Source organism: Penicillium canescens (assembly GCF_028828765.1).
Source record: "Penicillium canescens strain IBT 15451 chromosome Unknown utg000011l_segment0_segment0, whole genome shotgun sequence".
Lineage (NCBI taxonomy): Eukaryota > Fungi > Ascomycota > Eurotiomycetes > Eurotiales > Aspergillaceae > Penicillium > Penicillium canescens.
The window spans coordinates 1840003-1853224 of NW_026703973.1; the positions used below are offsets into that span (position 1 = coordinate 1840003).

Here is a 13222-nt window from a genome sequence, read left to right on the forward strand (position 1 = left end):
AAGGAGAATGAGCAGGAAAGAGTGAGAGATGTAGAGATGTAGAGAACAGACACGAGTTCGGACCAGACCAGTTGGGATGTCTTGGCGCAGGCTTCCGTCATCCCCAAGCTCCCCCGTCCATCTGGACACACCTCCAGTTATCATATACGACGCTCTTTTCCCCGGCTTGAGGTCTCCAAGAACACCTTCATAATGTCGTTGGAGCCACCCACCTACCTCAGCTCCTTGCAGAACAACATTCGAGCTCGGCCAATTCCATGGGAGGGCGCTGTCCGAGCGGGCAACATCACCGATGACCATCTGAAGAAGATCAAGGCTGTGGACAAGGTGCGCAAGGACCAGCGCCGCCAGACAATAGAACAGGATCTTGCTGGATACACAGGTCTGCTGGCTGGGGGTGCACAGGGCAAGAGTGTCTTGGACTCGGCCGCCAGGAGGACCGATATTGTGCAGTATATCTTGGTGCTCGCCTCGGACCTGATTCAAGGTAAGCGCTACACATGAAGGCACATTCCCAATGTATTATACTGATTACGGTCTCCTAGACGTCCCCTCTTTGGCCGATTCCCTCATCTCTCATCCAGAACCCTACAAGCCATTCCTCCCGTTCCTGCAGCACTCGACAAATGCCGAAGACCCAATCCCTCTGCTCACGTCTACTTTCCTCATTGCTCTCGTGTCTCATAGCCTTGTGGCTACTTCGAAGCCCGCACCCCGGGACAATGAAGCTCTTCCGCAGCTATACACCTATCTCTCCACCTTAACCAAGAACCAAGATAGTGGGCTCCAGGACATTGGTGTCCAAGGATTCTCGGACTTGCTCAGGACAAGTCAATCTCGGGAGATCTTCTGGAAGCAAAGACAGGAAACGCTAGACCCCTTGATCGACACTCTTCGGTCTGCAGCTGGGGGCAAAGACAATGCTAGCTCACTGGGTGGTAATAGTCGTATCGAGCCTGGTCTCGCCGGTGGTGTTGGTCTCCAGCTTCTTTACCGAGTGCTTCTAGTTGTATGGCAGCTTGCTTTCGAAGGTCCTCTTGTCGGCGAAGAACTTCAAGAGTAAGTGAATCTGCTTGGACGGACAGTTGACCCTGCTAACCCCGCTTAGAAACTATGAAATTATTCAACTCTACACGCAGCTTCTGCGCCTCTCACCGAAAGAGAAGACGACTCGCCTCCTTCTTGCAACCCTGCTCAACCTTTTCTCCAGCAACCGGACTACCCTGCTACCCGTCGCCGTGTTCGTTCGCCTTCCAGCCCTCCTAACCAACCTGGCCGGCCGTCATTTGACCGACCCCGACCTGCTCGAGGATCTCACAGCTCTGTCTTCTATGCTGGAGGAATACACCAAGACACAAACCACCTTTGATCAATACGCCGCCGAAGTTCAGTCGGGCCATCTGCGCTGGTCGCCTCCACACAAGAACCCAACTTTCTGGAAAGATAACGCCCGCCGCATTGTCGAGGAGTCAAACGGTGCTTTGCCCAAGAAGCTGGCTGAGATTCTGTCTAAGAGCTGGGACAATGATAAGCAGGTGCTGGCTATCGCTTGCAACGACGTGGGTAGTCTCGTTAAAGAGGTTCCGGAACGCCGCACGCAGTTGGAGCGACTGGGCCTGAAGACACGAGTGATGGAACTGATGGCTGATAAAGATGAGTCGGTACGATGGGAGAGTTTGCATGCCGTGGGCGAATGGCTCCGGTATACCTTCGAAGGGTGATCACCCCGAGGTTCTGTTTTATTGTGTTGATGGCTCTCCCGTGATGAACATATACTCCGGTTGGTCTGTACTGTGTATTTCTGCCATAGCGCATACTTGATTTCTCGTTTCCTTGGAATATTCACTAGAATAAGACTCAATATGTCCTATCATGTTCCACTTGGGGAATATCAGACTGTAAATCGGTGGATCTTCGATCGACCGCTAGGGAACCCAAGATACAACACAATGCTGATAACAGGCGAAGTTTATTTGCCCCTCGAATTCATTTCTTTTCTTCCTCAATAAGCCAATCGATCTATACCGTTCATTCAAGGCCATTCCCCAGAAATAAGATTTGCCACGCGGGACCGGGGGAATCTCTACGATCCCCGCAGAAATTCTTCGCCGCACTCCATCCCACCAGATAACAGCACCCATGTCGAGATCGTTCACAGGTTGCAAGAGATGTAAGGCACGCCGACAAAAATGTGACGAGCAGAGACCAAACTGTGGCCGCTGCCAAACAGCAGGCGAACAATGTCAATATGCGATGCAGCTGCAGTGGGGAGGACGGGCATTCTCGCGATCGCGCTTCGGGGCCTGCGTCGGGACAGGCGGAATGGAAAGACTTGGTATGTGATCTATACCAGGAGGCCCTTGTCTCGGGCACTCACTGATTATATCAGAATATTCACCAGGAGAGTTCATCTACACCACCAAAGCGGCCAAGGCCGCGCAGGCGCGGGCATCAGCCCGCACCGGTTCAGATCTCACTCTGTCGCAACCCGTCGACCCTTTCTCGTCCCTTTCCTCCGATCAAAAGGCCTTGCTACACCATTTCATCAACGATGCTTCCCAGATTACGGCGTGCCACTCCGGCATGCAGCAAGATATATGTCGGATGCTGGTGCCTATGGCCCTGCAGACTCCCTCCTTACTCTACGCCACCACCGCTCTCTCGGCGATCCATATCCAAGCCCTACATAATCAATCGGAGACTGTGAAGACTGCGCCGGATATTGCCCGTTTGATGGCGCTCAGTCTGGAGCATTTCCGAACAGAGTTACAAAATCCTTCGTCGAAAGACTCCGAGGCGCTGGTGGCGACGGCCCGGACGCTGTGTCTGGCTGAGATACATTCTGGGGCGATCAACCCGAATTCGTGGAGGGCACATATTGATGGGGCGAGGGCGTTGATGAGGGCTTCTGATGCTGCTGGTGAGGACTCGCTTCGGTCTGCGAGCGGGTTCCGCCGGTATCTAGATCGCTGGTACTGGTCGATTGTATCGCTAACGGCTTTGACGGGCAATGGGCCACCGATTGGAGATATGTCGGACTTTGCGTCTTCTGATTTGATGGGCTATGGACATTCCCCAGATTATCTAGATGACTATTGGGGTTTTACCGTCGACCTGGCTGCTGTCTTCCGGCAGATTGGCGCTGCTGCCTGGCGGAGCCATGAGGTTGAGAAGGCTACTCAGGGTTTCGTTGCAGGGGAGATTGACAGCAATGTCGAGGACGATGCTGCATCTCTGGAATTCGCAGTTCGGCAACTCATGGATCGTGACTCAAGTTCACAGCCCTCATTTTACCCCGGTGCTGCACAAGAGTTATCGCCGGAGAGTGCACAGCAGCTTCTCCTCTGTAATGAGGCTTTCCAGCATAGTGCACTCATCCAGATTCATAGGCGACTTCGGAAGACACCCACTACATCGCCAGAAGTGCAGCAGTCGGTCCAGCGCATCCTGGAATGTACAGCGCAGATCGGGCCATCGTCAGGTCTCTCGCCTTGGGTTATGTTGACGACGCCGATCTTCATTGCGGGCTGTGAGGCGCACGGTCAAGATCGGGACACTGTCAGGCAATTGCTATCTTCCTTGCATGATACCATTCGTGTCCCCAACGTTCTTCAGTCGTTGAAGTTCTTGGAGCAGTACTGGGCTGATAAGCTTAGTGAAGAGGAGGATTGGAGTCAATTCCTTGGTATGATATTCTCATAAATCCACGACTACCTGTGGGTTGGTATGCTAACTCTTCATATAGACCGGATGCAGTTTGATTTCATCCCTTATTAGAGGGCCAAGTTGGTAAGAGCTTACTTTTATGTTTTGACGTGCGACGATACACACTATTGATATTTTTGGGTTGGACATATTTGATCTTACTTCGTTTTCTACCTTTTCTTGTCCCATTTTTGTTATGGTATAACCTTGGAAGCCGAGGGTATTGGCGGTTGGACTTTTGGAGTACATATCAAGCCCGGCGTTTGGAAGCTGTGGCTAGTGATACTATTCACGCTATTGTATAAATCGCATTCTATTCATTCGTTTTAATAGAGCGCAAGAGATATGTAGATGTATTGGTAGATAACATGCTCGAAGACTACTTCAAAGGATTTGAAAGGACTGCGTATCAACTAGCTTGGCTATGCTACAATGTAGTGGGTCTCGTGGCCGTGGGACATGGTTAAAATCATGGTATGGTCGTTCCTCATATATACAATTATCAAGCCATATCACGACGGAGGGGATACACAGACTACCCAGTGCCCGACACATATTGCACCAGCTGCTGGGGATTTGCGTTTGCGCTCTGCTTCCTATCCCAACTCGCTAACAAAACATTGAGAAGCTCATTAGCAACACCCAACAACAAGAAGATCGCAATAACCTGACCAAAAGTCCATCCCTTTTCCTCAGGATCTAGATCGTTGCGCTGGATAGTCTGTTCCAACGAAACAATCAAATAAATGCAGAAGCCACAGTAGGCAGCTTTATTCAGCGTAAACCGGAGCAACGTCTGTCCATGCAACCTCTGAGGCGTCTCATCCTCATCAGTAACCCGATAGTCAGGACGATTAACCTTGAGAAACCAATTCCAGCCCCTCTTATGACCCTCAATCCGGTTCCCACTTCCAGGATTGCGTCTCCGGTGAGCAATTAATCCACACAGACACGGCAACATACAAGTAAAAGCAATAACGTAACTAGCCACAATCGCACCCAGTGTCCCGAGAATGATATACCGGAAGACGGGCGAGGTAGCTTTGATACTAATACCAAAGACAACATAGACAGTATTCACATTACATTCGGGCTGGTTACCAAAATGCGGTGCTGTAATCCAAACATAGACGTTGAAAGCGAGGAAAGCAGCCAGAGCCAAGACCTGCATCGCAGCGAAGAAATAGAGCCGCCATGGACCGAGACCTGCATAGCGGCCTTTGCTGATCAGGTCCATTCCCAGCACGGCTAGGAGGTGGATTACGCAGATTGCGTGGAAGAGGGATAGATCTCCACGGACAGTTTGGTAGATTGCTGTGCAGAGGATTGCAAGGCCTTGCATTCCCAGTGCGGAGGAGACACCGCGAGAGAACTCTTCTTGGTCTTTGCCTGGTGTGAAGACGCGGAGGAGGTAGCTTACTATCGAGCCGCCTAGGCAGAGGGTGTAGATAGATATGCGGATCTGTAGGTGAATATATTAGTTGGTGTTGGACAGCGGCAGGGAGTATGGTATGGGACTAACTCCGGCTCCTGATACATCGGGGTTAGCCTTGATGACACAGTCTGTTGAGTTCATCTTGTCAGAGACAATTGTCGCTGCAACCGCGTTACGTTGCAAGCAGAATCCGAGCAAGGACGCGAATGGTGGGGAAGGTAGCCCTATATCTCAATATCAGGGTCAGTGTCCCATATCATCGGTTCCGCAAAACAGAGTGAAAACCTCGTAAAAGCCTCGTTCGATCTGCATAACAGAAAAGGCCAAGGAGCAAAAAAGATGCACCTGGACACGAAAGTGGCTCAGCAAGCTCATTGCGCCACAAATTGCAGCAATCACTCGTCGCGTTCAGAGTCCCCAGTTCGTCATAGGCACAGCAATGGCAGCGGCTGAGCCTGCTAAGCGTGATGCTGTGGCTGTTGTAGTCTACGTCGGGCTGCAATTGGGTCGCCTGGGAACTCCTTCCCATGTGGCTTACGGACTATGCTTACTGCAGGGACCGCTAGGCCTAACTTAGGGCTTACAGGGTGCTCGAACCGACACCAGGGATTTAGTCTCGCCAATCATGACCGATGATTGGCTGGGAACTGTAGAACTGTATCTTGGAGTGCAGTCATTCGTTTCATTCTTCGTGAATTGGCACTCGATATGGGAAAGGGACTTTCCAGCCTCCCGCGATGTCCACTTTTGCCGCAGGGTCTTGCAGAGCGAGGCTGTTTTGCTACTTTATCGTGTCTTGCTTGTGGCTTTCTTTCCAGACATCCTGTCGCTCTGGTTTTTGTATCAAACCAAGTTGGTTTATATTCGCTATTTCATACACTACACTCTTCAGCTTTGAGTATATATCCAGCTTTCTGTTGGTGGTATTTCCGCCATCATGGATATGAATAATGTCGCACATCCAGCTATCAACAGTAAGTACTAACTAATCTTCTTTTGCTTTCTGGGAATGCAGGACCGAATGCATCAGGCAGCACAAAGTCTCCTTAAACCGCATACGTAGTGATCATGCAATCCTTTCGCTTTTCGTGCCTCTTTTTCTAACCAAACCCGCCTCTCTAGTATGGACGTTCTTCGCCCTTGCGGCTCTCGACATTGCAGCCAACGCCGCGGCTGGGCCTGCGGCTGTTGCAACCGCTACTCACGTCAACGGCAGTCCCTTGACGGTAAGAGCTATGCAGATCGGTGCGATCGCCGGAGTGACTAAATCTGGAGTGTTGGCCTTTGTCGAATTCCTCGGATATGCCGGCTTGCCGACGCCGGCGTGGATTTTAATGGTTTTGATGGCTAGTAGTTTTGGAATTTGTGTGTTGATTACTGCGGAGGTTAGCAATTTGGTGCTTGGAGAAAGTGAGTACATGTTCGCTTATATTTGAACTGTGTGATACAATTCGCAGGCGTTGAGGCTGATTGTACATAGCACCGAGTGCGTTGCTCATTGCGGCTGTTGTCGCTGCTATCCCACTCGCTGGGGAGTGCATTGGTATCTATCAGTGTAAGTACTTTATCCTTGGTCACGTATACAGCATTAGAATCCAGTTTCGCCAATACTTACTTCTCTTCCAGCGGCTGGAGGGTTATATGGTGGTAAGCCTCAGTCCCAAGTCTTTATTCTGGGCCTTGATGCCTTAGGGGGATATGTGTTTGCTCGAATGTGCCATAATCTCGGTCAGTTAAAGCCCTTTGAATTTGCAATGCTGTTGAACATTATCAGATTGGCTGTTTTTACCCCGATCTATACATGTTTTTACTAACGCTCGATATCAACAACAGGTTATGACGTATGCCCTTACAACGTTGCAGCTGCCGCCGGCGCTGTATATGGTGTTATCACTGGCTTCTTCCATACGATCCTTGGCTGTCTTGCTGGGGCCACCTCTTACGAAAGTCACAATGGTCATTTTACAGTTCGGAATGTGTTTGGGATTGCAGAAGGGTATAACCCCAATTGGCAACAAGACCTACCCTAGTGTTTTGGACATGAAGCATAGTTTTGATGGAATGATACCTATTATAATGAATTAATTACTATGAAATGAGTTTTGAGGGCGATTCTTCTTGTTATTTTATCGTACGTGCGCTTCAAGCCATATTTAGGCCTAGAACAAAGTAAACATATCGGAAAATAACCTATTCACCATTGTATGAGCCCTTAGCGCGAAGCGTGTATTTCTAGACCATCACCTCGGCTTTCTCCTGTCCACTCGTTTTATCTAGCTGTTCATACCTCAGACAATCAGCCACGGTTGAAACATCTAGACGCACCGGCGAGACATGGGCGTGCAGATGGATCCAGGGCTCCGCAAACGCTTCTAACCACGGAACAAGCCAGCGGTTGTGGCTGGGAACTCACTATGGATACGTAATCCTTGATTGATGTAAGCCCCAAGGATTTGAGCTATCCAATTCTTAAATGTGTGACGTGTTCGGGGGTGAGACATTCTATGGTCTAGAGGTCTAGACTGCCAAGGAGGTGGAGCCAACGGGGTAACAAAAGCCACTATTTTTGGCATGCAGAAGGGTGGATTAGGATAGCTTGTTAGTGTCGCGTGTAGCTTCTGGTTTGTGTAGGGAAGGCAATCAGGTTTAGATGCTGGGTTCGTGGCTTGAGTGAGTTAGGATGAATGGGAATATATAACTAGAGGCAAATGAAGGAAAATTTAAAAGTACTAGCTATTAGATGAGCCAAGTGAAAGATTTAACGATTAGTCAAACAAATTACTTCCTACTTTGTAGAAAAAGCCGGTGCTTGCGACTCAATCTGAGGCAGCTAAGGTGGACCCTTATGGAGCAGCCCTATACACTGGCGCTGGGATCAATAATCTTCATGGTGTGACAATAAATCAAGCCATGCCCTAAATTTAGCTACTTTGGCTTCGCTATCGTCAGAGGCTTTTGCAGTATCCTTGGTCTTTGAATTTGAGACCAGGGAAAAATCTAGTTACTATGAATGCGTAACACATTGCAATCGACCAAAGGTCCAGACTATGGTGGCCAATCCAAAACCCGACCGGGCATACCTTTATACGTGCACAATTTTCAGGGTGAGACGCACTCAATGCATATTTCTCAGACACCGGTTCTGTATTAATTAGCGCTCAAACGGAATCTTCCGAGTCAAGGGTGTGCATAGTGTTTGCCATGAAGCCTCAGGATCTAGATTCTTGCCTTGGAGCAAGGATCACTAGCTGGCCTGTCCAATCAGTCCAGAAGTATGAGAATTGCAGTGCCAGCTTTACCAGTGGGGTCTTCAGAGCCGAGCAGGTTCCTGTATAACATTTAGGTCAGCCCATCACAATCTGTCCAGGTGCAATCAGATTGGCTAAAGTTGTATCCGATGTGATAGTAAGAGCTTTAGCGCTTTGCCCGTTGAAGAAACACATGCCGGCCACGCGCTGGCCCGAGCTGGCGAGACGCCGAGTCGATCAGAGGTGATATTGATGTGATTGGTGGCGCACACGGCAGGGTTTGAGTAGCGTGCATCAAAGGATTGCGCACGTTCTTTGGCGTCTCTGGCCGATTTTCACAAAATAAGGAGATATACATCTAAAGGGGAAAAGGGGCATCCCCACAGAAGATCAAAGTATATACAGTAGAGTTATAGTAGAGAACACCCCTTAATCTATTGGAATATTGAGCTTGTTCGGAGTATCCTCATGTACATGTATGTACTGAAGGCTTGTCGTTGACTCTGATGCAGCCTTGCGTATACAAGTAATAGTATCTATGGGAGTATATTGTAAAAGTAGAGAGAAGTACCTGGAAGTAGCAGGTAGGCGGTAAACATAGGCAAAGAAACCTGGGCGGTACATGCAAGGACCTTCACTACCCCTGAATCGCCAAGCCTTGGACGGGCCAACCTCAAGATCGACTCAAGGGGTTGTTTGTGCCGTTCGACACTATTGAAGCCTTTCTATTTTCATCCTCGACGAGGTAATGAGTGTCTTTATTCAGTTATTCCATGCTCAAGCATGCTCAGAACAAGCCTTCGAGTACCTCAACAGCCAGGATACACTGTTCAAAGACGTCGATCCTCCAGCGCTATCTCATTGTATTGCCAATGGAATCAATGCAACTATAGACCCACCAACCCCCTGCGCTCCACGCTTACTCGGAGCTACTGAATGGCGTCTGGAACCCACGGGCGGTTTGCGCCAATCGCCCTAAGCCTCTACCTAACTTTCTCCTTTTTCTTCCTTTTGCCTTTGATATCTCCTAATAATCCTTTCCCTTTTTGGCGCCTCTCTACTTTGCTAGCATGAGTGACTGTCGATCGATGGCTATTTTTTGATACGGACCAGGGTGTTTCATGGCGTCTCCTCTTGTTCCCGGCGGCGCTCCGTCAGAGAGCTTTAGTCTCAATCCTTCCCCTACTCAGGTTCGAAGGAAACCTGTCCCGCAGAATGTCGATCTGACCTCCGGACCTGTCCACCCCTCCTCTCCCCTTTCGATCGAGGGAGATAAACCCGTTCTCATTCCCACTGCTCCCGTGGCTAGACCACCATCCCCTTCGTCGGCGGATGGAGACTCTTTTATATCGGTGCAGAAGAACCCGAATAGGTATGCGCCCTCGCCAACCCCAGTTCTTGGAAACCCCCGGACCTCGACAGACCCTCCTTTTCCCTCCGTCTACCTGTCGATCGAACATGACATGGCACCTACATGCTACTCCGCTTCTCCAACTACTTGAAGACTAATCGGGTGCCCCTGTCCCTCAGATATTCCCGACGAGCCCCTCCGAACCCCCTACAAATCGATACCACTGCCTCCCGGCCCCGCTCCACTGCATTCTTGAGATCCGTACTCGAAGACGACGACGACGACGACGAAGACGGGCCTGACTACTTTGACGAAGAATACGAACACCAGTTCACGAATGGAATCGCAACCCCCTTGCACAGTCGTCTAGATAGCGAACCATTTATCCCGGTCCTCAAATCCCCTCCTCCAACACGACGGGCAACGAGTATGGCGTTGCACCTCCCCATGAGCCGACCCCCTCTACATATCGACGTGGATCCGCGATCAATGTCAATGAGTGCAACGGATCCAAGAAACCCAAAGACACCGGGGAACAAAATCAGTTCTTTTTTTGGCTGGAAGGCGGCGAATAATAATAATACAGCGACATCTCCTGGGGCTGAATCATCCAGCACTGAGATCTCAGACTCGGGTCGGTCCACAATGCCTTCCCCTATGCCACCATTAGCAAATGTCCCTATCAAACCTCCTTCCCCCTATGATACCAAGACCAATGGCTACAGCCTCCCGGTGCGGACTCCATCGGTGGGGTCTGGGAGTTTAAAGGAGAATATATTTGTGTCCAAAATGGCGGACCTTGAGAATGAATTACGAGAAATAAGTTCCGAATTGGCAGGGTCTATACGTCGAGAAATGGAGCTGGAGGATCTAGTTGAACGATTACAATTAGAAGGACCGGATTCCAATCGCCGGACCAGTGACTATTTCTCGGATTCCGGGACTAGTTCTGTTCGATATGCTTCAGACGCTGGTCGGACGGAAGATATTGAGAAGATCCGTCGTGCTGCGGAGCAAGAACGGGCTCAACTCAAGCTAGATCTGTCACAAAAGCTGCAAGAAGAGCGGTCTAAACGGACAGCATCTGAATCGCATGTTCAAATTTTGGAGACTCAAGTTCAACAGGTAAGGTCCTTTGAATCTTTATAAACAGCAACCCCTGACGTTTCAATAGCTTCGACGTGACAGAGTCGATTTGTCTGATATGTCATCTAAAACTAAAGAACTTGAGACCGCTCTGGAAAACACCAAGCGCAAGTTACTTGAGGAGAGGCAGTCCAAGGACAACTTTGAAGACTTGCTTACTGCCATGCGAGTCGAGCTTGAACAGTTGCGCAACGACCGAGATGAGCTGCGAGATAACAACAAGCTCGCTGAAGAAATCGAGGCTCTTAAGATCGAAAATGCCTCTCTGGCCCAGCTACAGGGCGGTCGATTCGCTTCGATCGCCGAGGAAGGTGGTTCACCGAGGAACTCAGCATTTGGATTATCACGATCAAACTCCCTTGCTCGCAAGCCTAGCGGCCTCGCCCGTTCAGGCTCCCTTTCTCGATCCAACTCCCTTTCCAACAACGGAGGCAAATCACCAGAAACACGCGAGTCGTTGGTAGACAAAGTCAACGACATCGAGGTCCAACGCGATTTCCTTCACCAGACATTGCGAAGCCTGCTCGATCGTCAAGCATACCAGGCCCGTGAATACGAGAAGCGGACCCGTATGCTTGAGATGGAGCTTGCTCGGGCCCAGCAATCGGGCCAGCCCCGGAGGCTGGGCTATCAGAGAGAGGTTTATAACCTGCGTGATGAAGTCAACCATCTACGCATGCGCGCTGAAGATGCTATGGATGGCAAGTGGCAGTGCGAGAAGAACCTTGCTGGTCTCAAGATGGATTTGGACCGTGCCGAGCAAGAGACCAGCTCCCTGCGCGTCCTTCTCCAGGAGGATACTGCCGTATCTGACGAATCAAATCCCGACCAAGGGGATTTCGCTGCTGTCATGGCTACATCCTCTTCTCTGAAATCTGCCTACCAGCAATTGCAGGCCGATAGGGCAGCGGCCGAGGCGAATGTCGCCAACTCGGAAGAGCTTTCCTCTTCCCTTGCCCGTGCAGAGTCCCTAGCCAACAAGGTTCATTACCAGCTTCAGAACAACACATCTCTGCACGCCCGGTTAGCAGAGGCTATTGACAAGGGTGACAACGATCAGAAGATCTCAGTCAACCGAATCAACGTTTTGCAGAACCGCATGAAGGAACTGGAGGACGTCCTGTTGGTTGCCCAGCAAAACTCCGAAGAGGAGATGGGCAAGCATGAGGAAGAAGTCCGCCTCTTGAGAGAGAGCCAGAATGCCCAGCTCACGCGTATGAAGAACGGAGGCCGTAACCTCGTTGGCCTTTCACCGAAGCCACCGAGTACACCCTTCGACGCCCGCTCACCGCGTCTGGATCACACCTCGAGCGGTGAGGGTGTCCCCTTGACTGATGTTGTCCAGGCTGAGGTCCTCGAACGTCGAGTCAAAGATCTCGAGAAGCTTCTCCGCGATGCGGATATGGAGATGGAGGAAGTGGTTGGACGAATGAACCGCACACAGATTGATGTGGCCCAGCTTCAAACTGACAGGTAAGAATTCCCCTCCCTATAGGTACCCGAGTTTTCATTTGACATTTCACTGACACGTCACACAGAGAGGATTCTCTCCGCCAGACCCGCCAACTCCAGGCCGAGATCCAAGCGGAGCGTGATGCCCTGAAGTCGCTCATCAACGCCTTATAGATCTCGCGCATTGCACTTTTCTGTTCTTACTATACCACATCTGCATCTGCATCTATACTCCCATCCACCGTGATCGTGTCGAGTCCCTGGTGTCTTGGAGTTTCGCCCGGAGTATTTTCGGGTTCAATTTTGGATTTTTTCCCCCTTCGATATGTGAAGTTTATGCGCGTGGCATCGTGCTGACCGTGCCCAGGCTCGGGCTTTGGCGTTGGTCTATTTATACAGACCGGATTGGCGGTGGACTATGGTCATGCTTGTATATAAAAACCGTCTTTATCTGGGTAAATATTTAATCGAATGTACAGTATAATTGTTATGAAAAGTTTGGTGTAAGCATTTAGATCAGTTGATATTGAAATAAGAGAAACGATACAAATTCTTAATGTTGAATCCGGGGATTAAGGATTAACCTTCACATGCCATGTTTGTTTGTTTTGCACTGTCGGGTGCCACTGGATTCTTGGATGTCACTTCTTTATAACATGTCACTGTTGATCGCATCGGCGTATATACCCTCAGCTTCTTAACCCAGCATTCTCTCTAGCTGATCCAACTCCGCAGACCCTTCTTGCGACACAGCCTCGCTCGCGACCGAACGATCTACAACAAACGAGCTACGCTCCGTCGGCAACGAACAAAGGGCCCTCGAATCTAAGTAAAGCCGAGCTGAAACGTGACAAGTGAAAGCGATACTCTCCCCCCCCCTCCTCC

General features: G+C 50.1%; 5 protein-coding genes across 5 annotated transcripts; 4 read left to right on the forward strand and 1 right to left on the reverse strand.

Annotated features, from left to right (window-relative positions):
- Positions 1-192: 192 nt before the first annotated feature.
- On the forward strand, positions 193-1721 carry N7446_013424 (H(+)-transporting V1 sector ATPase subunit H; the record flags this gene model as incomplete). Its single annotated transcript, XM_058522165.1, has 3 exons — positions 193-487; positions 546-1059; positions 1109-1721. The coding sequence occupies 3 exons, from the start codon at positions 193-195 to the stop codon at positions 1719-1721; spliced, it is 1422 nt and encodes a 473-aa protein (XP_058365642.1).
- A 532-nt stretch (positions 1722-2253) lies between these two features.
- N7446_013425 (fungal specific transcription factor domain-containing protein) lies at positions 2254-3777 on the forward strand (the record flags this gene model as incomplete). Its single annotated transcript, XM_058522166.1, has 3 exons — positions 2254-2335; positions 2390-3685; positions 3746-3777. 3 exons carry the CDS (start codon positions 2254-2256, stop codon positions 3775-3777), a joined length of 1410 nt encoding a protein of 469 aa, XP_058365643.1.
- Positions 3778-4240: 463 nt separating this feature from the next.
- On the reverse strand, positions 4241-5281 carry N7446_013426 (uncharacterized protein; the record flags this gene model as incomplete). The annotated part of the gene is made up of 2 exons (XM_058522167.1): positions 4241-5167; positions 5228-5281. 2 exons carry the CDS (start codon positions 5279-5281, stop codon positions 4241-4243), a joined length of 981 nt encoding a protein of 326 aa, XP_058365644.1.
- A 796-nt stretch (positions 5282-6077) lies between these two features.
- N7446_013427 (uncharacterized protein) lies at positions 6078-7170 on the forward strand (the record flags this gene model as incomplete). The annotated part of the gene is made up of 5 exons (XM_058522168.1): positions 6078-6114; positions 6263-6550; positions 6621-6695; positions 6767-6868; positions 6974-7170. The coding sequence occupies 5 exons, from the start codon at positions 6078-6080 to the stop codon at positions 7168-7170; spliced, it is 699 nt and encodes a 232-aa protein (XP_058365645.1).
- A 1934-nt stretch (positions 7171-9104) lies between these two features.
- On the forward strand, positions 9105-12810 carry N7446_013428 (uncharacterized protein). The gene is made up of 4 exons (XM_058522169.1): positions 9105-9760; positions 9919-10864; positions 10914-12358; positions 12424-12810. Exons 1-4 carry the CDS (start codon positions 9510-9512, stop codon positions 12509-12511), a joined length of 2730 nt encoding a protein of 909 aa, XP_058365646.1. The 5' UTR covers positions 9105-9509; the 3' UTR covers positions 12512-12810.
- Positions 12811-13222: the final 412 nt, after the last annotated feature.